The 26,415-nt window shown below is 38.6% G+C and overlaps 2 protein-coding genes across 3 annotated transcripts; one reads left to right on the top strand and one right to left on the bottom strand.

The window, feature by feature from the left end:
* On the top strand, positions 1–4,150 carry ddit3 (DNA-damage-inducible transcript 3). The gene is made up of 4 exons (XM_041979951.1): positions 1–160; positions 1,507–1,567; positions 2,042–2,250; positions 2,429–4,150. Exons 3-4 carry the CDS (start codon positions 2,095–2,097, stop codon positions 3,209–3,211), a joined length of 939 nt encoding a protein of 312 aa, XP_041835885.1. The 5' UTR covers positions 1–160; positions 1,507–1,567; positions 2,042–2,094; the 3' UTR covers positions 3,212–4,150.
* An 87-nt stretch (positions 4,151–4,237) lies between these two features.
* On the bottom strand, positions 4,238–26,415 carry mars1 (methionyl-tRNA synthetase 1). Of its 2 annotated transcripts, XM_041979948.1 has the most exons (21): positions 26,182–26,415; positions 23,222–23,312; positions 22,572–22,650; positions 20,022–20,153; positions 19,381–19,456; positions 19,054–19,238; positions 16,489–16,598; positions 16,201–16,317; positions 15,693–15,896; positions 14,039–14,240; positions 11,146–11,220; positions 10,722–10,892; positions 9,979–10,074; positions 9,153–9,270; positions 8,771–8,984; positions 7,537–7,668; positions 7,262–7,366; positions 6,871–7,066; positions 6,126–6,197; positions 5,401–5,532; positions 4,238–4,813 (listed from the first exon to the last, which is right to left on the bottom strand). In XM_041979948.1, the coding sequence occupies exons 1-21, from the start codon at positions 26,282–26,284 to the stop codon at positions 4,664–4,666; spliced, it is 2,760 nt and encodes a 919-aa protein (XP_041835882.1). In that variant the 5' UTR covers positions 26,285–26,415; the 3' UTR covers positions 4,238–4,663. The 2 variants fall into 2 exon arrangements, with proteins under 2 accessions (XP_041835882.1, XP_041835884.1); XM_041979950.1 differs by lacking the exons at positions 4,238–4,813; positions 5,401–5,532 and adding an exon at positions 5,547–5,845.

Here is a 26,415-nt window from a genome sequence, read left to right as displayed (position 1 = left end):
TGGCTTCTCCTCCAATATAAACACCGCCGGGAGTTTCCGTAAAATCACATTCAGCTGTCAAGACTGAACAATGGTTAACATGAGCTATCACCAATTTTTACTAAAATATCTACATTCGAATTCAAGACAGTCGAGAAGACGAGCGAATAAAAGAAAGAGGGTAAGCTCGTATTCTTTTTAATGGTTGTGACTGTTGGTTGGTTATGTTTTTTGGTGTTTCGGGGAGCAACTACTTGGAGTGAAGTACAGCCCCGTGTCTTGGGAAAAAAGAATGATGATGTTTTTAGCATATAACCCAGTGCCATTTTTAGATTAACAGCTGCACAAATCAATCATAAGTTCCATCGAGTTGTTGTATATGTTGTCTGCTTCGCTTGTAATGTTGTCAAGCTAAAATAGGGACTCCTTGCTAGAAAGTTGTTTGCGCTGCTGACTAACACATTTTTATGATTTATGTAGCTACAACATTATTTATATTTAAGCCTTAACAGATATGGAAAAAGTAGCCTACATAGGAGTTTTTAAATATTTTTTTTTTATGACAGCTCTTTGTTTTTATTTATTACACTCGATCCATCTCTTTGCGAGTACGTTGACCAGGGAAAGAACCGCTGGTGAAAATTCTCTCCCTTCTTTCCCCTTCCCAAAACCCACTCCTTTCTTTTCCTTTTGTGTCGCCCAATCCTCCAGCTGGATTTATATTTCCATGACGTAATTGTCTTGGTTTACAGTTAAATATGTCTCTTAACTAAAAATCGAAAAAAAGATTAACGGGGGTGAAAAATATTTTTTTTGTTTGTTTGTACTTTAGGAATTGGTTTTATTAATCACAAACAAAGTTTTGATTTGTGGTGTTTACAAGCGACGTTTATAGTTAAAAGAAAAAAACAAAAAATGGCTTCTTGGTGACTTTATATTGATGTCGGTAATTCAAATTATTGCCAGTGCTTCTTGAACATTGTTCAGTAAGGTTTTATTTAGTAATATTTCATATTTAAAGGCAAACTAATTTAGATTAAATCTGTCAGCTTCACGTTTTAGAGCGGTTATGCTTTTGTTTAGCAGACATTGTTTCAACAGCTGTAAGCAATTACTAAAAGCTGACCTGACTGTAGAAGACCTGGAGAAACTGATGAGTTTCCTCGTCATATGTAACCACTTGTTTATCGACCTGGACATGTTTTTAACACCGTAAAAAGCAGGGGGCGCAGGAGAGACTATTTTAGGTCTTTGTTTACAAGAATTATGTTGGAGAAAATTGATAGTTTTCATTGCCCTTGTCGATAACTATAATAAAACATATTTATAATTTCTTTGATCAAGATCTTAGTGTTTTTTTGTTCTTAAATCCTCAATGAAAACGTTTCATTTCATGCACCTTTTGTTCCCAGCCCAAGCTTGCTCTGTATTTCTGCACATCATCATTTTCATTCTGAAATCTCAGCAAATTTCAGATGTCAGATTTTTCTTTTTTAATACTAACCTATTCCATATTTTTCTTTTCAGAATAATTGGGAGAAGCTGTCTCCTCCAAATTGTCAGACCTGATTAACAGAGACTTTTTAAGGTAAATTGGCCTTTTTCTATTTGACTGCATGCTTCAGAAGTAAAGATTTTGATGTGATATTTTTCCTCACTTTTAAACCTTAATCGTTTTTATGCATATTAGAAGGATCTTTTTTTTAAAAAAACAAGTTTGTGTTGTAGTACAGTCTAATCCTCACTTAGTGTCACTGTTATTCCATTTTCACAAATAAGTGGATCACACAATATGCTGCACTTTGGTCTAGCTTGCTTTGTTATGGAGTACATAATTACATTATTTAGATTTGTGATTTTCACCATCCTTAATACTTACATCACCATTCTTTTTAATAAAAACAAATACAGAACTGTAATTACTGTAATGGGGTAGGTGGAGATATGACATGTCAGTCATCTAATGTGCAGCTGCTTTGTACTTTTCCCTTCATCCTTCTTATTTCATGACCCTCCTGTGTCTGACGGTTGTCCCCCCCCTCCCTCCCCCCTCCCTCCACAGGTCCAGTGTGAACTGTGTGGCCGAGTATCTGTGCGTTGCGACTGATTGGCGAGATGACTGCCGAGTGGCTACACCTGCCCCCGCCGTACCCCCCTGGTGTGGGGCCGTTGTATGGTGCAGAGTTGGAGGCGTGGTATGAGGACCTGCAGGATATTCTGGGCTCCGACACAGGAGGGGCAAAACTGGCACGTGCCCCCACATGCACCGAGGTCAGTAGTTTTAAAGGAGAAATATATTAATCACACCCATGAGTGTAAGTATTCAATTGCATGTATTTTCTCTTTCTTTTTCATTTAATTTTTGGGTAGAAAAAAATATAAAGTGATGAGAAATTACTTTCTCTGTTTATATCTGATGAGTATTGATATTTCCACTTTGTGTTTATAGAAGGAGCCAGAGTTTCTGGATGTTCTGGAGAGTTGTTCTCTGACATGGCTGACAGACGGAAACCAGACATGGGCTGAAGGGGTCCAGAGGGCAACAGAAGAGATCCACACCACCCAGCCTCTACATCACACCTCCTCATCGTCCTCCTCTTCTTCATCATCCTCTTCCTGCATGAGTCCAGCTGTTGCAGATGAGCGGAAGGTGGAGGCTGAGAGTGGGAGAGGTGGAGATAACTCGACAGGAGGCGGCAGTGACTTGCTGCCTCCGGAGTTTTTTGAATTGCTGAGTGAAGGAGGAGTGGGAATGGTGGATCCGAGCGGAGCAGTGATTAGCAGTGGCTATTATTATCACCACCATCAACACCACAACGCTAATGATGACCATCCTGCATCTCCCTCTGCCAGTGAGGAGGAATTGCCCTGCGTCCCAGATTCTCCTTCCTGCTCCTCTTCTGCGTCTCAGTCACCATCTCAAAATTGCTCTCCTCCCTCTTCACCTGTCTCTTCTCCCTCTGTCTACCCGTCCTCTCGACTGGGAAAGCGCAAGAGGACCACCAGCGAGAGGGCCAATAGTGCCTTGTCCTCCTTTTCTTCTTCAACACAACGCTCATCCTTCTCGTCTACCAAAAAGAGTCGCAAAGAAAGAGAGCAGGAGAATGAGAGGAAGGTGCAAGAACTGACAGAGCAGAACGAGCGTTTGAAAGCAGAAATTGAAAGGCTGGGAGAGGAGGTACAGAGGACACGAAGAGCTCTGATTGAGAGGCTGGTCAATACCAGGAAATGAGGGGAAACAGAAAAGGAATAAAAGATGAGCGTTCCTACAGAATTAGAATAAGCAATGGTGGGAAAAGGAGAATGTGGTCAGGTAATGCCTCACTGACGATGAAAAATGGAAACCAAAGAAATTTTTATAAGTGAAAAGTTGTTTGTTTTTTGGAAGAGATGTTAGTAAAGATGGCATGGAGAGGGAAAGTGATGAAAGTTAAGACTTGAAACGGTACAGAAGGAAGAAGCTGCAACAGCATTGCGGCAAATGTGGTGTTGAAAAGGCACAGCATGTATGATGGAGAGAAGACTCGTAGTGCAAATCAGGCAGTAGATTTCATGAATGTCATTTTAAGGAATGCATCAGCTTCCATCAAGCAAGACAGAATAAGTTGCAAGGATTTGTTAATTTATATCTATGACAGAAAGAAGCGTATGTTAGAGGGAATATTTCATTGTCATCCATTCCCACCATTCTGCAATAAATTATTACTCCTACTTTAAGGGCTGCAATCTGGCTAGCAGAGATTATTTGCCCCAATTTGTGGAGAGTTTAGGAGCTCAGGAAAAGTTTGAAAGTGCCCAGTGCAGTGTGAGTATGAGAGAATGGATTTTTTTTTTTTTTTTGTATACGTTTTGTATAACCCATAGTTAGTATGTATGTGTATTTAGATAAAGCAAGACCCAGCTATACTTTTAAAGCTGACCTTTTCTATCATTATGGGAATGTGGTAGAATTCTACCCTGACTTACTATTTTTATATAAAACTGTAACATTCAGTTGTACTGTAATATACCAACATACTGTTATTTTCTCATTGTAGTCACAAATTGTTATTGTCGGCTATTATGCATGGCTTTTATCACCGATGGCATCTTATTCATGTATTTTACATACTGTTCATTTTATCCTTTGTGTAGTTTAAAATTTGCAATAAAATAAAAAGTGTAACATTGAGCCCGTTATTCATTTGCCTTTCTAATGACTTTTTATTTTTTTCTGGAAAATACACAAACAAAAACAGAAAAAGGGAGAGTACAGACATTTTTTTTCCGGTGAACTTAATCAGTTTATTTTATGGATCCAAAAAGGGTATTTGTAGCAAAAAAAAAAAGAAACAATTTTCCAGAGGATATTAAAAAAATTCTTTAGATGTGCAACATACCTTCCAATGCTTATATCGTATGCTGACTTGATCACAGGGAGAGTATAAAATCAGTTTCTTTTGGTGTAGGGATTTGGAAAAATCCCTTCATTCTGTAGCTGTATTCATTTGACTGTGTCTTTGTGTGTTTTCATTTCCCCGTCGGCCTATCCAGCATTTCATTAGTCCTCTGTGCCAACACCACATTGTCTTAGATCCTGTCATGGCTTTGCTTTAAGCTAATACCCCTGTCTCTTGGTGTACATCTTGTTCCCATTCTAGGCTCTTCTTCCTCTGACTAACCTTGGGTTTTTTGCTTATCTGTCTCATTTCTTCTTGCCCTTTTGAGCTGCAGGCTCTGGGTTCTTCCCCTCCGCAAGAGCCAGTTGTTTCTTGAGGTCCAAGAGTTTGGACACTTCAGCAGCGATCACGTCTTTCTCTGCCTTCTGCGCTTTGAGTGCGCGAACCTTGTCCCCCTGTAGTAAATGAGAAAATACAATTTAATAGATACTTCATTAATCTCCAAGAGATGGATTCCACAAAAATTTATCTTGGATTTAAAACTTGGTATAGGTTCCATTATAAACTAGGAATAAAAATTCACTAAAACGGTATTTTAAGCGCTCAACACAAGTATGCCTTTGGTAAAGCTTGAACATAATGTCTGTTAAGTGTTTAATTTTAATGGACTACTGAGAAAATTTGTATAAAAAAAACTTTAACCAAATAATTAAAAACAGATTTTTTTTAAATATAAATACAGATTTGATGTAGTTTTTAAAATTAGCGTTTACTTGTTTCTTAAAAATTTTTGTAAGCGCACAATTTATTTTTAAAGAGAATTTTTTTGATTTTTGTAGAACCAGAAACCATTTTGTTTTCCAGTTGAACATAAAAAAGGAAAAAAAAACGTTTAATTTTCCAAACTTTTTTTTATTAAAATAAATTAGAATTACGGTGCTGTTCTAATAGGAAATTATTAATCTGTCCCCGATTTCAAATGTGAAGAATTGTAAAAAATTTGATAAATCTGAAGAATGTTGCTGTCAGCCAGTCATCCAACCTGCTCAGCCACAGCCTTTGTGAGCTGCTTGGCTTTCTCCGGGTCCACTCCGACCACCGTCATCCCGTCAACACCAACAGTGGGAGCAGGCACAGCAGCAGGCTGAGTGCTGGCAGCACTCTGAAGTGTCGTCTGAAGGTGTGAAAAGATGAAGATGTATTCCAGCCATTTCAACGGTTATTGTCTCTTCTGATTACTTGCTTCATTTAAGACATTTATACACAAAACTCAGCGTGTCCATGGGACTTTATGAGTCATTGCATGTGAATAGACAATAAGTCACACTGGTATCAGTAAAAAAAATAAAAAATATTAAGATGTTAAATTAGCTGCTAGTGTTAGTGAAGGCATCTGGTAATCAACACTGACAGCAGCACTAGCGTGAACTGACTCCTCACAAACAAATGCCACTCAATACCTTCTCATTAGACGGTTCATCTTCAAGCTAGAGGCAAGAGGGTTTAAAAAGGGATTATTTTTATTTATATGATAGATGCTCCATACATAATTTACATATTTACACTGCATTTGCTCTGTATCACGTTTTAAAATCCAGACACTTCGATAACAAGCGGTTCTAATTCATGACGACAGTCTGACAGAGACCTGTGAACAGCTATGCATTATATATTCTTAATTCATTATTCATAACAGGTGAATCTACATCCTTACATGACCTGACTGAATGCAAGCACAGACCATTAAGCATCATAAACATCAAATACCTGCTGTCCGCCAAATCTCTTCTTCAAAGCTTCAATCTGGTCTGCCTCCAGTTTCTGGAATAACGGACTGACCTGGGGAAAAAAAAAAAAACAAGTTGGAAGAGACAAAAAACCCAGAAGAACCTCATTTTATATATATAAATGTATATATATATATATATATATATATATATATATATATATATATGCAGAAGGAATATAATAAAAGTTTGTGATTGTAGATTTAGCTTAAGGCTAGTGCAGCAGAACATTTTACCCGGGGGCTATGTGAGAAAGTAGATGATCATGTATAAGAAATTTTCAAGTTTTGGCAATGATCGCTACTCTCAAACGAAATATTGCTCAAGAGGAAGACAGTTTGTCAAAAAGCTCATGTGGTCTTGAACGATACAGCGTCCTGCTCTTTGTCTGGAGGCCACATCTGCAATTCTTGACAGACTTGGTGTTTGAATGCAGCGATAGCAGGCTGCTGCACAGACAAGTCATCACAATTAGACCAGAAGGGACAAATGGCCTGAGAGAAATGTACTGCTTGCTGGAAGGCTGAGGCCTCCTTGCACTTTCGAGCCTATTACTCACAAGTCTGTGTAGGTGTGTGTGTTCACAAAACTACCATGCCCTCAACAGTACTGAAATAATGACAGGTTGTTGCATCCTCATTGTATCACCCAGCATCAATTTACTAGGAGTGTGTGTGTCTTTTCAGGTGTGACTTGAGTGTGTTACATGTCTCGGTCATACTCACATTGCCAATGCGGTGGCCTGGATTGAGAGCACAAGCAAAGGTACCAGTGCCCTGCAACATGGTATAGATACAGGACTGAGGAGCATTGAGTTGATCCCTGATGGTTTGGCTGACTGCTGGCATATAAGGCAAGAGCATTACAGACAGCAAGCAGGCGATATTCACAGAAACTCCCGTCACAGTGCCAGCCCGCTGCCTGAGGAGCACAAACACATCCGATCAACTCGTCTTCATGTCATTAATGTAAACATGACCTTCTTCAAAAGGTCAGGAGCTCATCTTTACTTTGTTATTAAGTGGCACATTTGAGACACATCTAGCAAAATTCTATCTACTGTATGTATGAGACTACAGAAATAAAGACTGTTACAAGTGGTCAGGACTATCTCACCTTTCTGAGTCTCCTCCCTTAATCTTTTTCCAGGGTTCATTGATCTGAATGTACTGGTTGCCATGACGAGAAATGTTCAGGATGTGTTTAAGGGCATCACGAATTCTGATAAAACATTTCAATAAATTAATACATTTTTAAAAACACATAAAAAAATACTGTAAAACTAAAGGTTTACATTTGTCCATTTTAATGAGCAATCATGTCAATGAAACTTATACTTCGTCTACATTATCTGAATTATTTTTATATTCAGCAGCTTTGACTGGTCTTACTTGACTTTGTCCATGAGCTGGATGTACTGCTGCAGCTCCCAGCCCACCACAGCCAGGAGCTTCTTATCTTCCTGCTGTAGCTCCATCGCAGGCACACATCCCTCAAAGAACTTGGTAACAAACATGCCAGCTCTGTAGGAAAGAGAGGGAGGAAGGTGTGTATGAAACAGAAAAAGCAGAGACCAATGTAATGTATGTTAAAGAGGGGAGATAAGTACTATGAGTGAGAGATAAACCAGGGAGGGGCATGTTACTTGACTTGCTAATTGTTTATGAATTATAGATTTAGTTGTCATATAAACTAGTGTTTTGCTAATGTAAACACAATAGTGTGCTGCACATCATACTTGGTTGATATTTGCTTTAATGTTGCTCTGTCTGAAACAAGTTTCATGTGCACATCACATGTTGTTTATTGTGTTCCATCTCTGATGCAACACCATGTTTAATATTTTACAATCTTACCATAAAAAGCAAGTCTTTTGGAGCAAAAACAAGAATGATACATTAAAAATTAATTAGGATATTGATGACTTTTTTCTCATCTTTATAAATAAAAGCAGTCTGAGTATTTTCTTTTTTCACAATAAGATAACCATTAAAATTTTATTTAATATTCAGCTGGCTGATTATTTATCAGACCATCTACAAAATGCTTTTACACAACTGTGATAGGATTGAACACTGTTGCCCACAATTATCATAATATCTTAAATCAGAGTACGAGACAGGCACACTGTCACTAATGATGTACTGACTCAGGGATTGGATCCACGAAACGACATAATTTCTTTTCTGAAGCAGAATTTTTTTCTACCTTAGGCTGGTTGCAATCCACAAGATATTTTTGAACCAATTAGGCATCAGCTTTGCTGCCCGAGACCAATTTTGAAGATCAAGGTACTTTGAAAAAAAGCTGCCGAGAAAAATCTTTGATGTGGGATTTAACCCTGATCTTTTAAAAATCATTTGAGGCAATGTAATTGGGGCTAAATTACACCATCCCAAACAAATTTAGAAAACTAGGGGGAACGTCTTGTAATAGTTACTGCTGTAACAGACTTTTTTCACACAGTACAACAATCTGAAAACTTACTTGTTAATTGGACTTGATGACAGTTTTGCTGTATGTTTACTTTTGGAGCAAAACTTTTGTAGAAAGTTGAAATAAATCCAACCATAAGCAAATCACATGAAGCAGGAATTCATTTAACAACTTGTGACAATCACTAACCTGTTGATGAAGTTTCCCAGGTTATTGAGCAACTCAGAGTTGTTCTTCAAAGCCATGTCAGCCCAGGAGAAAGCTGAATCTTGTCCTTCTGGACGCACGTACAAAAGATAGAACCGCCACACATCAGATGGGATACCTGTGTCTTTTGCCATGTCTCCAAAGACACCAACGCCACGGCTCTTGGAAAACTTTGTGTCCTCATAATTCAGATATTCTGAGAGAAATAACAGCCTGCATTACTGTTAAAGCACAAACTCTCCAAAAATACAGTGATTAAAGAAAGCGTTCATGTGTCATTAGTGTGTTTGTAACCCTAAAGCCAACCAAATAACCTATCATATAAATATTAAATCATTTGGTGAACTTGGTAAATTGTACTTACCAGTGGCAACAAGGTGATTGACCAGAGTGTAGTTGTCCTGGGCTCCCAGTAGAGAGCAGGGGAACACCACACTGTGGAATGGCACGTTGTCTTTGGCCATGAAGTTGTACAACTCCACCTGGTGGCAGATATACAACAGTGCACTATGAGGATGACATCATATTAGATCATCATGAGATCATCCAGTTCAAAGAAGGCTTATCTGCTTTCCCCAACCCCCCATCTCTTTTTCTCTCTGCAAATACAGGGCATCACACGCTCATAAGAGGGGCTCAATCCTGGGGTTTTACATGGAGGCATGAGATGCAGGCTTATAAGAGCAAATGTCAGATTTTTGAGCCTCCGATATTAGGTCAGTTGTGTCCACATGTACATGAACAAGTTAGCTAATTCGTAGGTGCTTCTTGTTAATATTTATTAGTTTATATGTGGGATGTTGAGCAAGTGGTGTGCTTAAAATATCAACCTCAAGTGTGTCAAAGGCTTTCTCTTTTTTAAAGTAGAAGACAGCATTACATAAAAAATCTAAAAGAAAGAAGGAAAATAAAGCTAATTAAAACTTTTCTGTTAAAAGGAAATAACCTTGACTCCAGCCTTCTATACTGCAATCTACTGTGTGTACTGTACTGTAGATGCTGGTGTAAAGCTGAATGCTAAAAATGTTGCCTTTCTGTTTGGGAATTACACTGTATTTTATTGGAGGGTGAAAATACTAGTTGGGGCAATGAAAAACACAATCATGCCCATTCAGTCAGAAAAAGGACAAAGTCTGTGCTTAGCTAATGGCTCATAAACTCTGGCATGCGCTAAGGTTGCAGCTTGGTACCTGATGAGGATTCTTCCACCACTTTTCCCATTCATCGGTGTAGTTGGCGGTAATAGACAGATAACCAATGGGGGCATCAAACCACACATAGAACACCTGCAGAGGAAGGAGAAGAATACTGAATGACAACAGAAGCCCTGGTGTGTTTTGTTGCAGAAGTTAACCTAAGATGATGTTATCAAAGCAAAAAAAAAAAAAAAAAAAAAGTGGAAATAAATCCAAAATCATTTAATGACCAGTCACAGAATCAAATATCCTCATACATTTGAGTGTGAAGGACAATTTCAGAGGTGTATAAAGTAGTCAGTGTTGTAACATCTTCAAATTTATAAAACCAAAGAAGCCCTCCTAGAAAGGTGTTTCAGTATCATCGGGAATGCAGCAGTTGTTAAACTTTTCCATCATTTATGATGTTTCTTTACAAACATGACCTAAATTATTGAGTGTTTTCACTCAGTACTTCCACAATGGCTGACATAAAGCAACAAATTTTTTATCATTGATCATTAAGGAGGGCAGAACATCAGCCTCACAATGGGACTGAGTGAACTACAAGTTCTCTTATGGACATGTAAAACTGATGAATTTTGCCTTTTTCTGAGTTGTTGCTGCTTGTTTAAAACATTTTAATGTCTCTAAACTTGATTTGTAAAGACATTTTGTACACCTGAGTGCAGTAACCTGGTTTTTGTGTTTCCATCAGTGAGTTAAGTGTAAAAAGGGCATAAGCGATAAGAACAGACCTTCTCTTTAAAGTCAGGGTGTGGTACCGGTGTCCCCCAATGCAGGTCCCTGGTGATACAGCGAGGTTTGAGTCCATCTCTTAGCCAGGACCGAGTAATCTGTTTGGCATTTGCTGTCCAATCTCCAGTGCTGGTTGACTTCTCAAGCCACTGCTCCAACTGAGTTTCTAGCTGCAACAGAAAAGTGTGAGAATAAAAAAAAATGCTGACAAAACATTCTCTATCTTAACTCAGAAGTACAGCTTTGAAAAGAGTACTGTTATGTCTTTATATAATATTGCCACAAGGATAACTGTCTTCCTCAAGCTCTGTCTAGCTCAGATAAAGTCAACTCGATTACTGTCTCTTACTGTAACTAAAGAAAACGGTGTGTAGCTGGAGTGCAGACCACCCATTGCCTTTTAGTGTTGTATAAAAGGCATACCTTAGGCAGGTCCAGGAAAAGATGTTTGGAGGAGCGGATTACTGGAGTCTGCCTGCAGACTTTGCACTGAGGTTCCTGTAGAAGACAAGAATTATTACTAAAAAGGAAGAAAAAATAAAAAAATTTAACCAGACCTTTTAAAACTTAAAGGTACCACTCCTCAAACAGATCAAAATGCTTTTGGGTAACATTCTACTACTCGTTCTGCTAATAATCATCAAATGGCTCAGCGTTGCCTGATGGCTTGTGACCATCCATTTTCCTTTTAATGTCATTCCAGAGGTTTTCAACAGGGTCCAGATCTGGAGATTGAGCTGGGCATGACAGGCTCTTGATGTAATGATCCTCCCTCCAGACCTTGATTCCCCTGGTTGTGTGGCATGGAGGATGGTCCTGCTGTGATCCTCTGAGTTTGGAAGCACAGTCTTAGCATTAAGAAGTAAATGTTTTTCTAGGATAATCTTGTATGTGGCTTTATCGGTACATTCTTCACAAAGACACATCTGCCTGATTCTAGCCTTGCTGAAGACCCCCTGATCATCACTGATCCTCCTCCTCTATATTTAACATTCAGTGCGAGACACTGTAGTATGTAGGTCTCTCCGGGATTCCATCGAACCATAAAACCACTAGGTGTTGGGCAAAGCTGAAAATTCGACTCAGAGAAGATGACCATGCTGCAGTCTTCTATTGTCCAGTACCTGTGGTCTTACTCAAACCTCAGCCTTAGGTCTTTGCTTCTCTATGATTAAGTTGAGAAGCACCTTAATTTATGTAGATTGGTAAATACATTCAGTTTAGAGAATATATATATATATATATATATATATATATATATACACACACATACATACACACACATATACATATGTGTGTGTGTGTGTCAGGCAGTAAATCAGATTAGTGTGAAGTGGCTGGAATGAGAATCAGCACCTCCAAATCCAAGACCATGGTCCTTAGCCGGAAAAAGGGTAGAGTGCTTTCTCCGGATCGGGAATGAGGTCTTGCCCCAAGTGGAGAAGTTAAAGTATCTTGGGGTCTTGTTCACGACTATTGCTAAAAGTACTGGCTCACCTGCTTTGACTCTCACATGAGCTTAACAGGCATCCCGTTCTTAATTAAATTAGTTCAATATGACGTTGGCCCACCCTTTGCAGCTATAATAGCTTCAACTATTCTGGGAAGGCTTTCCACAAGGTTTAGGAGTGTGTTTATAGGATTTTTTGACCTCCAGAAGTGCATTTGTGAGGTGAAACACTGATGTTGGATGAGAAGGCCTGGGTCTCAGCATCCACTCCAATTCATCCCAAAAGTGTTCCATCGGGTAGAAGTCAGGACTCTGTAGCAGCAAATCAAGTTCATCTACACCAAACTCACTCATCTATGTCTTTATGAACCTTGCTTTGTGCACTGGTGTACAGTCATGTTGGAACAGGAAAGGGCCATCTCCAAACTGTTCCCACAAAGATGGGAGCATGGAATTGTCAAAAATCTCTTGGTATGCTGAAGCATTCAGAGTTCATTTCACTGAAACTAAGGGGCCAAGCCCAGCCCCTGAAAACAACTCCAAACCATAATCCATAAGGATTATTGAGCCATTCATTTAATTCAGGTGTTAAAGTAGGATTACATCTAAAACATGCAGGACACTGGGTCCCGAGGACCTGGATTGGGAAACACTGCTCTACACCAGTGCAACTCAGGTTTTGCATTGCTGTATATGGCTTGGCTGCAGCTGTATGGCCATGGAAACCCAATCCATGAAGCTCTCTTTGCACTGTTCTTGAACTGATCTGAAGGCCACATAAGGTTTGGAGGTTTGTAGCAATCAACTTTGCCGAAGGTTGCCAACCTTTGCGCACTATGTGTCTCAGCATCTGTCAACCCCACTCAGTCATTTCATGGGGCCTACCACTTCGTGGCTGACTTGCTGTCGTTCCCAATTGCTTCCACTTTGTTAGGATACCACTGACAGTTGACTGTGAAATATTTAGGAGGAAATTTCACGACTGGACTTGTTGCACATGTAGCAGGCTATCACAGTACCTGTCCTTTCTGTCTAACGTTTTAGAAAAAGTTGTTTTTATACAGTTACAGTCCTTGAAAAACAACTCTGGAAAGTGCTTTCTCTGAGTCGGGAATGAGGTCCTGCCCCAAATGGAAGACTTTACGTATCTTGGGGTCTTGTTCATGAGTGAGGAACGGATGGAGCAGGAGATCAACAGGCGGATCGGTGCAGCGCAGTTTAGTTATACAGTGATGCAGACTTTGCATCAATCTGTCATAGTGAAGAAAGAGCTGAGCCAAAAGGTAAAGCTCCCAATTTACCGGTCAATCTATGTTCCTACCCTCACCTATGGTCACGAGCTGTAGGTAGGGACCGAAAGAACAAGATCACGAATACAAGCTGCCAAAATTTGTTTTCTCCGCAGGGTAGCTGGGCTCTCCCTTAGACATAGGGTGAGAAGCTTGGTGATCCGGGAGGGGCTCAGAGTAGAGTCATTGCTCCTCCGCATCGAGAGGAGCCAGAAGAGGTGGCTCGGGCATCTGGTCAGGACGCCTCCTGGACGCCTTCCTGGTGAGGTGTTCCAGGTACGTCCCACCGGGAGGAGGCCATGGGGAAGACCCAGGACATGCAGGATGGACTACATCTCTTGGCTGGCCTGGGAACGCCTCAGGGTCCCCCCAGATGAGTTGGCAAATGTGGTCGGGGAGAGGAACGTCTGGGCTTCCCTGCTTATGCAGCTGCCCCCACAACCCGAGTCCAGATAAGTGGCAGAAAATGGATAGATGGATGGACATTTAGTTTTATAAAAGAATGATAATGACTGTTTTCATCATATTAAACCTACCATAATCCCATTAGATTCATCACCTGCTCCTCCAAACTCACCCTGAGCTCCACAGCATTAATGAGGCGCCCACATTTGTCACACTGATCACCGCGAGCTTCTGGGTAGCTGCAGTGGGGACACGTGCCTTCAACAAAACGGTCAGCCAAGAAGCGCTGACAGTTTTCACAGCGTAACTGCTCCACTGTGTCTTCCACAAGGTACCCATTTTTATGGAGCCGCCAGAAAATATCCTGAGCTATCCTGAAACAAAAAACAGATAAAGGTCAAAATATTCTTCACGTGTGTGATGAAAGAGAGATTTTACTCGTGTTAACAAGTTAAACAGTGTACAAATGGAACAATATGTGGAGATGAGCTATTTCTGTAAATCTGACCAAAGTTTTGCCAGTAAATTATCCTATTCTACTATATTTGTTAAAAAATGTTGCAAACTTGTGTCAGGAGGGGGGTGATACTCAATAGAAGATCAAGGGAAGAGTTCACATTATTGACTGGCAGAAAAACTATGAAGTAAAATAGTACAATACATAAATAACAAATGCAAATACAAAAAACAAAATAAAAGCAAAGCTGATCAGTTGGTTGTGGACTCATAAATCTAAAATCTAGGACCTAGGCCCCAAAGCTTTTCTTATGAATCAAGTCAAAAGTCTGCAATCTGAGGGAAGAATATGGTGCTAGTGCTTGGTGTTTGATGCCTTTAATGTTGTATGTTATCAAAGAAAATATCCAAAAACAACAGTTTCTATCATCTTAATCACATTCAGTATACAAGCATCAGGATTTAAGTCTGATATTTAATAAGGAAAAGTGGCTCACATTTGTATCCTATTTTATGTTGGTGATTTCCACAAAACCTTGTTTTAAAGTATTATCTAAACACCAACAGAAGAAAAAACTAATAATCTGGCACAATTTCCACACAAAAACTGACAAAACTAAATAAATAAAATCATACCCACTTTCACACCATTTCACACCTTTCTTTGCTTTAATAATTTCTCAAAGAGAGGGTGTAATTTTAAAATTACAAACTGATACTTTACAGAAACATATCTTTCTAAAAATCAAAATAAAATAATTAAATTGATATTTCCTAACTGCCAAGACTTTCCAATAGTATTTTCTTACATAAACAAGGAAAATTTATGTTGCTTCTTGAATGAATAAACTATCGTTCCATCTAACATCTCTGAGATTAAGATGAATGTTTTAGGGCACTGTCTCTCAATTCTGGTCCTCAGCGATCACTGCTCTGCATGTTTTAGAGGTGTCCATATTTTAGCAGACTTGACTCAAATTAAGGGATCATTAGCATGCTTGCAAAGAACTTAATGAAAAGTTCAATTAAGCTGCATCAGGTGTGCTCAACTTGGAATTAACTAAAACATTCAGGGCAGTGATGAAGGACCAGGAATGAGAAATACCATTTTAGAGGGATCGATTTCTTATGTTTCCACTAACTGTATCTTATGTAAGTTTAGATTAGGTGAATTACAAATTACATTTATATGTTTATCCCTTCACACTACATCAAAACCACAACCATCCTATGTCTCCAACACACTCTTGCAGCCAGGTTTTTATTATTACCAGACTTCTCTTTTTAAAGATGACTGTGTTTTCGAAAATTTCTGAAATTACAACAGATTCACTCTTTCTCACCAGTGTCACTAAAACCAACTCACTTACTCAGTCTGCTTGTTTGTGGTGGTTCTGCCAAAAAAGTCAAAACTGATCTGGAACCATTTGTAGATGCTGGAGTGAACAGCATGGTACTTGTCACAGATCTGTTGAGGTGTCAGGCCCTCTTCTCTGGCCTTGTTCTCCGTAGCTGTGCCATACTCATCTGTACCGCACACAAACAATAGATTCCAGGCCCGAAGACGGCCGTACCTAGGAGACGTAAATCAACAGTAAGTGGTGCAAATGAGACATAAAGAAAGATGTGTGACAACAGATGCAGCAAAGGGGGGAAAAAAGGAAGGCAGCAAATAATAGAGAATTGGGTTTTCCCATGAAAATTTAATGAACATCAGCTACTAATGAGGGAACGTACTACATATTTTTTAAATAACATTCAGGTATTTGTTCAGTGTAATAATTTACATGGATACAAGATTTTCTGTGCTATTAGACACTTCATGTTAAAATGTGTTTATATAGCAAAGACAAAGAGATTTAAGGATTTAAATGTTACCTGGAGAAGACATCAGCACTGAGAACACAGCCAATGATATTACCCAGGTGGGGGACGTTGTTGACATATGGCAAGGCGCTGGTTACAAGGATGTTGCGTTTGCCTTCTTGCGGCAAACTTCAAGTAGAAGGAAAAAAAAATAACATGTATATGAACATTCTCACTAAATGTTTTCAAATTTTCCAATAAGTAGTCAAGCATCAGTGACACAAGTACATCATAAATTATTTTGACATGTGTGCTGTCTGTTTACAGAGCTTTTTTTTTTTTTGGCTACTTGTTACTTACATGGGGTTTTGTGTGTCCATTGCAGGAGAGCAGGTGTTTAAACTTTTACGCCATGTGAGATAAGCTGCTTCCATCTCCTCCTCTGAAACAAAACGCTCACCTTCCTCACTCTGAACAAAAACATGGATAAAGAGAACCTGTTAGCCAGACATTTTACCAACTTGTAAGTTTAGATATCGCCACAAGTAGTATCTGTGATTGGAGATCTATCCATCCAATCTAGGAGGCATTGCTGCTACTCCATAATTTGATTGGCACAGTTAAAATCCTGGCATACTTACACAAGTAAAAAAGGATAAAGAAATAGTGATGTTGCACCTCCACGCTCTATAGCCTAAACTAGGTGTATGGGGGGTTTTCTCTATATTTAATCGAGTGTAATTGTTTGATTTGAGAGCAAAAGTTCTTGTTTTCACACTCAAATATCATATTGCTCTCTCAAAACGCTGTTGTCCCACTCAAAAAGTTCCTTCTTGCTTTCAAATATATTGTCCTTCCTTTCAAAACTCTGCTTCTCTTCTCAAGTTTAGTGTTGCAGGTTCAAATCTCCTGCGCTCAAGCTTGGTCTCTTTCCCCCACTCTCAGACACATTCTCTACTCTCAAAACTTCTGCTCTTGGATATTTATTCCTGTCTCTTGGGTTGCTGAATGAGCTGTCTGTCAAATGTTCTCCACTCAATAGAATACTAGATCTATGATGACCAAGCAAATTGTCCCCACCTTCTTCAGGGTACGCTTGTTTTACTTGACAGTGCATTCAGAAAGTCGGTACTTAACTTGGATCATCAGTTAATGAGTATGGATAATCCAACCCAGCAATTTCTAATAAGCATTGTTTTTTTATATTAATTTTTTTTTATATATTTATATGGACATGGTTTTTTTTTCAGTGAAAGAGAAACAATGACTTGCTAACTCAGTAAAAGTACTCATTTTAAAACTAACTGTTATCTAATCAAATGTACTGTACGCCAAGTATAAAGATTACATTGAGACATAGATATTCTGCTTTTATGGTACTAGAATTAACCTACGGTGAATTAGCAATTTCATACTGGTGTCAGAGGTCCAACAACGTTGTTTTCAAAGTGTATTACCCCAAATTCAGCCTTGGTCCTTTATTTCAGCCCTTCCAAAAGTAGCTCTAGGGAGCTCTACTGAGAACAGGCTGTTTCTGTGTCTGAATCTTTAAATGTTCATGAGTGGTGCCTGTCCACGCTCACTCCATGCCCCTCTCTGGGAGAGGATCCGGCTTTCGCTGGTGCCCACTCTCTGATTATAAAGGGCAGGCTCTGCTAGCCGGAGGGGCAGGTCAATGGCAGTATCCACTACCATGGGTAGTGGTTATTTCCCTTCGTGAGGTCACAAAGGGAAGTATGTCAGACTCAACCGTTTGAACACACAATTGCTAAAAAAAAAAAGTGGAGCAAGCACGTGAGAGAGATGACAGAATTTTCTCATTTTTGGATTTCATACACAGGCTATGAGGACACATATGACTGTTGGAAAACCTTAAAGTGAATTTTGCATAATGTGGGACTTTCAAGTATGTATCAGAATTATCACTGTGTACAACTCATAGTGTTGAGTAATTGAGATGCATTACCATGATGTCAGCCTTGTTACACTTTGTCGACTAAGTAAAACATTTCGATCAATGTTTCTTTCTCACAAAATACATAACATGAAACTAACCAGTATTTTCAAAATTTCAACCTCAGTACTCCTACAGGATCTGCTTCGACATCACATCTTGAAGAGATTATTAAATAATCCTGATGTAGACCCTTATTATCTCTATGTGCTCTCACGAAGTCATCTAAGCTGAGGTAGTAGCTGATCACATGGATTTACCTGAGGTCCAATAAGTTGTATTACTGACAGTTAAGTGTCTACTTTTAAAAGTAACGAGAAAAATTGTCAGATGATTATAATAAGAAATTGGTGGCAATAAAAAAGAAAACAGTTAACTAGTCTGGAATGAACTGTGTCAAGTAAAAGAAGCTCACCCGACAGAAGGCGGGGAATATTTGCTAGGTCAGCATTATCTAGTATTCTATTGGCTGGAGGATGCTTGACAGACAGCTCATTCAGCAACCCAAGAGAGAGAAAAAATATCCAAGAGCAGAAGTTTTGATAGAGCAGAGAATGTGTCTGAGTGTGGGGGTCTTGATTAAAGATAGGGAAATACCCCCATACAGGTGGTCATTTAGTTTTCACTGAGCATTGAGGCTGACTTACACTTCTAATAGAGCACATGATCTGACAAGTTCAAGTGAGGTGAATTCAAGCCTTGCAGGTATTTGAATAATTAAACTTGCAAACAAATAGATGAAAAACACTCATATGCAGTGGAGTTATGACAAATCATGTATCTTCAGGTGTTTTGCATTTTTGTTAGTGCATCTACAGTTTAAAGAAGAGGAAAAACAAAGAAAGCGTTCTTAGTAATCCCACATGTACATGCTTCCTAAAGTACAGTTTAGCCGTGACGCTCCTAGAAATCTATACTGTTCGGTAAGAATCTTTGAAGTCTAACAGTTAAAGTGATGATCTAGCAAATACCTCAGCAGGGTTGCTGTTGCATGGCTGTGAGTCTCTGCACTGGCTGCTCTGAGGAGCAGGCTGCCTCTGCATGAAGCTCTTCATGGCCTGAAGGCCTTTTCCCTGCAGCACTTTTTGGGCAGCGGATTGACAACTGTGCATAGCTGCCACACGGTCAAACCAAGTTTTCACAGACTTCTGCTCACCTGAAAGAGACAGTAAAGTAAAAGAGAGAGCAAAAAGATGCAGAAAAAAAGGAAACAGGTTGCAAAAAGATATTGGATATAAAATATATTTAAAGATGTCAAGTAGAAAAAAAAGGGGTGATTTAAGTTTTTTAGCACTTACCCGATGCGAGTGACGAGTCAGATAAAACCGGGTACAGTGCAGCCCACAAAACAACATCAGCAAGTGAAACAGATTCCTGAAACACAGCAGCTTAATTAACATAATTTATTTCACTATTCATACCCAATGTTCATAATCATAGCATGTTTTAAAAACCTTAACAGTCCTTGTAATTTTCTATATATGAATAATCATAAGCAAAAGTTTGCAGCTTGACTGTTTAATGTGCACAATTCTGCTTGTACGACCATGGTTGTCATGGCAGTAACCCTTTTTTCCCCACATATAAATGGAGAGAAGAGAAAACAGAAGAGAAGAGAAGAGAAGAGAAGAGAAGAGAAGAGAAGAGAAGAGAAGAGAAGAGAAGAGAAGAGAAGAGAAATGTGACTGAAAGTACTCAAGTAACTTCGACTTATTTCAGAAGAGACATTAAAAACATTAACTGTAACTAATCATGATTAAAATTTTTAATTGTTGCCCAGCACTAATTTAATTATATTATTATTTCATTGGAATTAAGCATTTTTCATTTCATTCCATTTCATTAAGAAGGTTCTGTTCAAGAAAAAAATATTTGCTCTATGTGTCTTAGACATGTAGTACCAACTGCAGCACCTAATTAGAAGATTGTGATACTATACCCCAGTTAAATATGGCGTGATCCCCTTGCTTAAGTTTTGGTCCAAGACGTTTAAGGGACCCTTAAGAACCTGGATCACCTCTGATCCTTTTCCCTGCAGCACTGCCATGTGAAGCGCTTGTAGCAGTGCAGGCTGTGCAAATAAGAAAACAGATTTTAGGTTAGAACTTAGTGAGCGACATCTGTAAACCAAAGAAATGTCTTGTCACAACGGTGAACAGAATCCACTGAATACCACTTCATCCTCCTTATTTATGAAGATTCTGACAATTTTCAAGCCTTACAATTAGAGGATGACCGCAGGATGACGCAACTGATATATCAAATAACTTTGTTTTCGTTCCATGTGCAAGTTGTGCTGATCAGCTGTTATGGTTCAGACATGATCTTTTATGGAAAGTGATGGTATTGAGGAATGCTTACAATTAATTAATCATGGCGTTTAATATAGTGATTAATAGTGAATATAAGTAATCGTGACACAGGGTTTTCCACACATAGACCAAAGTGTGGCACAGCACCAAGAAAAAAAAAAAAATCAATGCCAAGCACCATAGATTCATTCATATTGCTCTTTCTCCCACCATGCTCGCTCTCACACACACACAGAGAGAGAGAGAGAGAGAGAGAGAGAGAGAGAGAGAGGTGCATACATGCCAGTGATGTGCAGTTACACTCGGACCACAAGTATTACTATTTTAATATTAACACTATCATGATAAAACAGGGTACCAGATCCGCCTCCCCACAACTTATTTTAAACGGTAGGCCATGCTCTTGATGATAGCATTATGGGCTTATGTGAAACTGACATCCCTGAATCATACACATTTAAAACAAGGTAGTAGGCTACAATTTTGATGCATAGCAGTTTAATGTGAGGAACGTGCATTATTGAATGAGCCTATTTTACACTACTTCAGCATTCATTCAAAAGTTAGAAATAATGGATTAACGTTCATAATAAATAAGGATTTCCCACTAGCCTACATAAAATGTTGTTTGAGCAGTTACTCACGGGGATGCCTAATTGATGCTTTCTTTGACGTTTCTTATTTTATTTATTTTAAGAAACCCCTTTATTAGCTTTACTGATGACTCGCAACCGTTCAATGCGGATAAACCCATGCAGCATTGATACATGCACACACACTGAAAGTTTATTCGGCTGCTCCTCCTCTCCACGCACAGTGCACTTTTAAAAGAAAATGGAAGCAGCGGAATATCACGGAAAAGACATTAACAACACCTAGAGTTTACCAAAGTGTGATATACTGCTCTCAAACACACCTGCCCAAAGATTATTGTAACTCAGAAAAGGTAATATAAGCCTTATGAACTAAATGTTATTATTATTGAACATCTCACAACCCAAGTCAGCATATAATGTTAGTAATGCAGCAAACGATGCGATTAAGATGAAATGCAATTATAGCTGAGATAGGCTGCGGTAGACTATATGCACTTTATTAAAAAAATAAATAATAAAGAAGACATTTTTTAATTTAGTATTATTTTTTTTCTTTTCAGTGATTCTGAATGTTTACTGCTATACTCAAGATGAGTGCTGAAACATTTTTCCTGCACCAAAAAAAGGCCTCATCCAGAGGAGACAGAGCAGCTTGAGGAGGTATCAGTCTAAAATAAAGTTGTACCAGCAAATGGCTGTGGTTAGTAAATGGTTTTAAATAGTATATAATTTTATATGTTCCTAAGCATAAAACAGTGCTGAACAACTCAGTACTGCTCAGGAGAGATAGGCTGGGCTGTAAGACAGGCAGCTGCTGAAACAACAGGTGAGGTGGAAACAGATTAGTTTTCTCTCTTTGCTTACTTTAAAGAATTAAGATTGAGCTGAATAATTTCAAATGCTTCTTGTAGCTTTAAAATGGTCTCAGCAGGCGACTGAAGAACAATAGATAAGCATACAGGTGTATATTTAATATGGCAGCTCAGAAAATGTGTGTTTTAACTGCACACACTTTGCATACACCCTGATGACTGACTCCACCAACCACCATGACACCGCAACACTCTATTCTCTCACGGCGCCAAGGAAGTACCACAAATTGCTACCTGGTCTGTGGGAAACATTGACATCTCTCCACACACACTGACATGTGAAGCATCCATATTTACTTGTGTAAACACAGCATGCTGCATGTGGCGTCACGTCTTCCTCTGTGCAAGCGGATCACTTCATAGTCATACATTGTTTACACTAGAATCTGATGGAGACCATATTTAAATTATAACGTAAACAACCAGCAAAAGATTGGAATTGAGCATCAAGGCCTGCAGTGTAAACATAGCCTTACCCTACATTTTAATGGTGAGAGGCAAGAGGGGACCTGGATAATGGAGAATCAATGTCCTACAGAAACCCATGGATGAACTTTAATAATTTTCCTTATGTATTTGCAGAATGTTTGCTTTGGCAACATGATGAAGCATATTAGCAGGATTAAATAAGACAGCACTATATGAAAACTGTTGTCAAAAATAGTTCTATTGACATGCTAAAACGTCAGCTTATTTGTGTCGAATTTACCTGAAGAACTGTGGCCTCCCATTCAAGCCACTGATTGCAAAGTTCACTGGATTCTTGTCCATTTGATTCAAACAGGTATCTGTATAGTGAAAAGTGATAAAAAAAAAAAAAAAAACAGACTGACATGTAAACATAATAGACAAACGAAGTACTTAAGTTTTTACTTTAAAATCTAAACATAAAATTGCTTTAAAAATCATCTTTCTTATTTACATATGCCATTAAAATCAAAATAGACAAAACACAGCGTTGTTTATTTCTATGTTGAGAGAAAGAAATAACTAGGGATTAAACCCAATAAAATGAAGTTGCTGAAGTTATTTTATTTATTGTTGTTACCTCCCCCGAGGCTAAGGTCATGTGTTCGGCAGTGTTGGTCTGTCTGTCTGTCTGTCTGTGTGTGTGTTAGCAACATAACTATAAAAGTTATGGATGGATTTTGATTAAATTTTCAGAGACTCTCAGAAATGGAATGAGGGAAAGGTGATTCGATCTTGGCTTGGCAGAGGTGTGCGCTCTCTCTAGTTTTTCCACTAACTCCTCAGGGTTTTAAGTACCTTAAAAGTTCTGTATAAACCAGAGGCCTTCATACTTGTGTTGACTGGCATAAACAAACAACTGAGCAGAAAGGAGTATGTTTACTCTACTACCTGCAAATGGCATTGGAGCTGAAAAGGTGTTGCCCGTTTGGCAGGAGCAAGACTGGCAGAGTTGGACGGCTTAGGAAAGGGACCACTTTCTCTGTGGAAAGAAATAACAAATAATAAAACACAAAAGTATAAAGCTTTGACGTATTATCATTTGTATTCATATCTATCTCCTTTACTCAACAGTATCCAGATAATCACATGCGGAGGTCATTTTTTTTTACTTAGGTAGCACTGGTAGACAAGCTTTCTTTTTAAAAAATACTACCAACTATGGGTCAGAGCTTCAGTTTTGATAAGTTTGTCCCTAATTTAGCCAAGCATGTCAGGTACATAATTTCAAGACTGTAATAGCACAAAGATTTATGCTGACTTAAAAAAAAACAAACATTGTTTCAATAACCTTTGCAATGTCACAAGATTTATTTCTATCCAGTGTTGCATTGATTTTTCACCAAGATCTTGTATTGATGATGGGAGAGTCCATCCACTGAGCAAAGCCTTGTCCAGCACACCCAAAAGATTCTCAATAGGGTTCAGGTCTTTAGTCTGTGGTGGCCAATCCACGTGTGAAAATGATGTCTCATGCTTCCTGAACCACTCTTTCACAATTTGAGCCTGGTAAATCCTGGCATTGTCATCTTGGAATATTCTTGCGCCATCAGGGAAGAAAAAAATCTATTGATGAAATAACCTGCTCATTCAGTATATTCAGGGAGTCAGCTGACCTCATTCATTGAGCACATAATGTTGTTGAACCTAGACCTGACAACAACCCCAGATCATAGCACTGCCCCCACAGGATTGTACAGTAGGAACTAGGCATGATGGGTGCATCACTTCATCTGCCTCTCTTCTTATTCTGATGCACCCATCACTATGGAACAAGGCAAAACTAGACTCATCAGACCACATGACCTTCTTCCATTGCTCCGGAGTCCAATCTTTATGCTCCCTAGCAAATTTTTAAAGTTAAGCTCACTGAGTAGTGGTTTTCTTATGGCCACACGCTGTTCAGTCCCAATCCCTTAAGTTTCCTTCACATTGTGCAAGTGGAATGTTCTTACTTTCACTATTAAACATAGTCCTGAGCTCTACTGTTGTTTTTCTTCAATGTGATTTCACCAAACATTTAAGGATTGATGATCATTCAGGATTATTTTTTCGACCACATTTCTTCCTGGAAGACGATCCCCACTATCCTTCCAGTTTTTAATAATGCGTTGGAGAGTTCTTAACCCAGTTTTAGTAGTTTCACCATCACCTGCTAGATGAATGTCAATGATTTGTCCCTTCATAAACAGACTGACAGACAAACATATTTTCCACGACCGCCCACAAAATGTGTCTTTCCACATAGTTCTTAAAGAAATCAGAAGCTATTCATTGTATCAGTTTGGGTTAAATAACTTGTTGCCAACTGAAAGATCATCACCTACGCAGTAATTAACCAACAGGAGGTTCGAGTCTATTTGCTTAGTTAAATCCAGGCGGTAACTTTTTTTTTTTTTTTTTTTGGCCAAGAAATGTATTAAGCCTATATGATTGGGGAAAAAAAACAAAAACAAAAAAAAAAACAAACAAACAAAAAAAACAACAACCAAAAAAACCAACCAAAAAAAAAAAAAAACAAAAAAAAACGTGAAGCCGTAGACATTATACTACTCAGTAGAATACCTGTCAGTCTCAAATGAACTGTATTATTAAGAATTACTATTTATCCCAAGAAAGGCTGAGTCATTTCTTTAAAATGCATTTTTAAGAACATCATACTGTTTTTATATGGATTAATTAAAAAGGCCAACCACATTCCGGACTCTGTATTTAATGCAGGCTCATTGTTTATTTATCAAGGTTTGTTGTTGGGCACACCCTGCCCTACTTCGTACAGAAAAATGTACGAATGTGCCAGATCACATGTTTACCTGAGACTGTTAAAAGTTTAAATCTGACAGACTATTTCTGACAAATATTTATCTTTTTCATCAAAACTTAAATGCTTCATAAAGAAAACTACTGTAAAAAGTGTGATAAAATGTAAAGAGGATAAAAATATACCTTGTCATACTTGGTGGCTTCATAATCTTTAATGTTTTATTGTATGTTGTATGTTTATTTTAATGTTTAGTATTACAAAATAATAGCATTTAAATTGCCTTCTGAGGTCTATAGATTAATTAAAATAGGTGAATTAGTCACTAAATTCTCCGTAGGGGTGGCGACCTAACCAGGGTGTACCCTGCCTCTTGCCTGCTAATGCTGGTATATGCTCCAGCTTCCCTGAAACCATGAATTGAATTATGCGGTATAGAAAATAAATAAATGAATGAATTCATTAATTAATCATTCTAGTTTAATTACTACTTGAAGGGTACTGACATTAAATAAACCCTGAATGGATCTAAGCTGTTGTCAATTGACAAAGGCATTCATGTTATTCTGCATTAAAACAAATCAAAGCACTAAAATGTTCAGAATATTGTGGCAATTCTCAATCAAAAGTATTGGATTATGTTTTATTAAGTCCAACATACTGAATCCCACCTATACACAGCTAATTTGGTATACTGTAGTATTCTCAAAAACTTTAAAGAAATAGAAATACAGCTCTTGTTGCTATACGCTGTTACAAAAAAGGACATGAAGCAGCACACACCAAACAAAACGTGAGGCAAACACAGCTGTTATGGGCAGAAAGAGTGTTTTCCAGCCGCTTCTTTACAGTCACAATTCAGCCCATTTGTTTCACTGACACTGGCAAGCAGACGCTACTTGATGAGAGCTAGTTATCAAGCTAGTGTGATACCACAATAATAACGACCATTACAACTTACGTTAAGCTCAAACTTGACAACAGTACATGTTACGATTAGTTAGTGCTGATTTTATCAAAAGACGGATGTTCTCTAAAGTACTTACACTTGTATTCACATAACTATGATAAGCTAACCATGCTTTCTCACCTTCGTGGTTGATATACTCAACACCGCACTGAACTCCTGTCACTTCCAGCGCAGCTAACACCTTCAGGCAGTGCGGATTTCCTTCACTTACAAACAGCTTCATCTGGTCGTTGGCGCTCCTCTGCTATAAAACTGTTCAGGGGCTTTATTGACAATTTTTTCTTTTACTCTTAAAGATGACAAGTAGCTGGTAACTTTGCCGGTGAGTGCTCTCCACGCTGATGCAAGCACTGT

The sequence above is a fragment of the Melanotaenia boesemani genome, chromosome 3 (assembly GCF_017639745.1).
Source record: "Melanotaenia boesemani isolate fMelBoe1 chromosome 3, fMelBoe1.pri, whole genome shotgun sequence".
In the NCBI taxonomy this organism is placed as follows: Eukaryota; Metazoa; Chordata; class Actinopteri; order Atheriniformes; family Melanotaeniidae; genus Melanotaenia; species Melanotaenia boesemani.
Note: the sequence above shows the minus strand (reverse complement) of the source record. Positions and strands in the feature narration are given on the sequence as shown.

What these genes read in the sequence shown, in the direction of transcription:
- ddit3 (XM_041979951.1), top strand. Translation starts at nt 2,095, where the DNA reads ATGACTGCCGAGTGGCTACACCTGCCCCCGCCGTACCCCCCTGGTGTG. An exon ending in GTGCCCCCACATGCACCGAG is followed by an intron (nt 2,251 to 2,428) that starts GTCAGTAGTTTT and finishes TTGTGTTTATAG; the next exon opens with AAGGAGCCAGAGTTTCTGGA.
- mars1 (XM_041979948.1), bottom strand. Translation starts at nt 26,284, where the DNA reads ATGAAGCTGTTTGTAAGTGAAGGAAATCCGCACTGCCTGAAGGTGTTA. An exon ending in TGAGTATATCAACCACGAAG is followed by an intron (nt 23,313 to 26,181) that starts GTGAGAAAGCAT and finishes TTCTTTCCACAG; the next exon opens with AGAAAGTGGTCCCTTTCCTA. An exon ending in ATGGACACACAAAACCCCAT is followed by an intron (nt 16,318 to 16,488) that starts GTAAGTAACAAG and finishes TTCTACTTGAAG; the next exon opens with TTTGCCGCAAGAAGGCAAAC.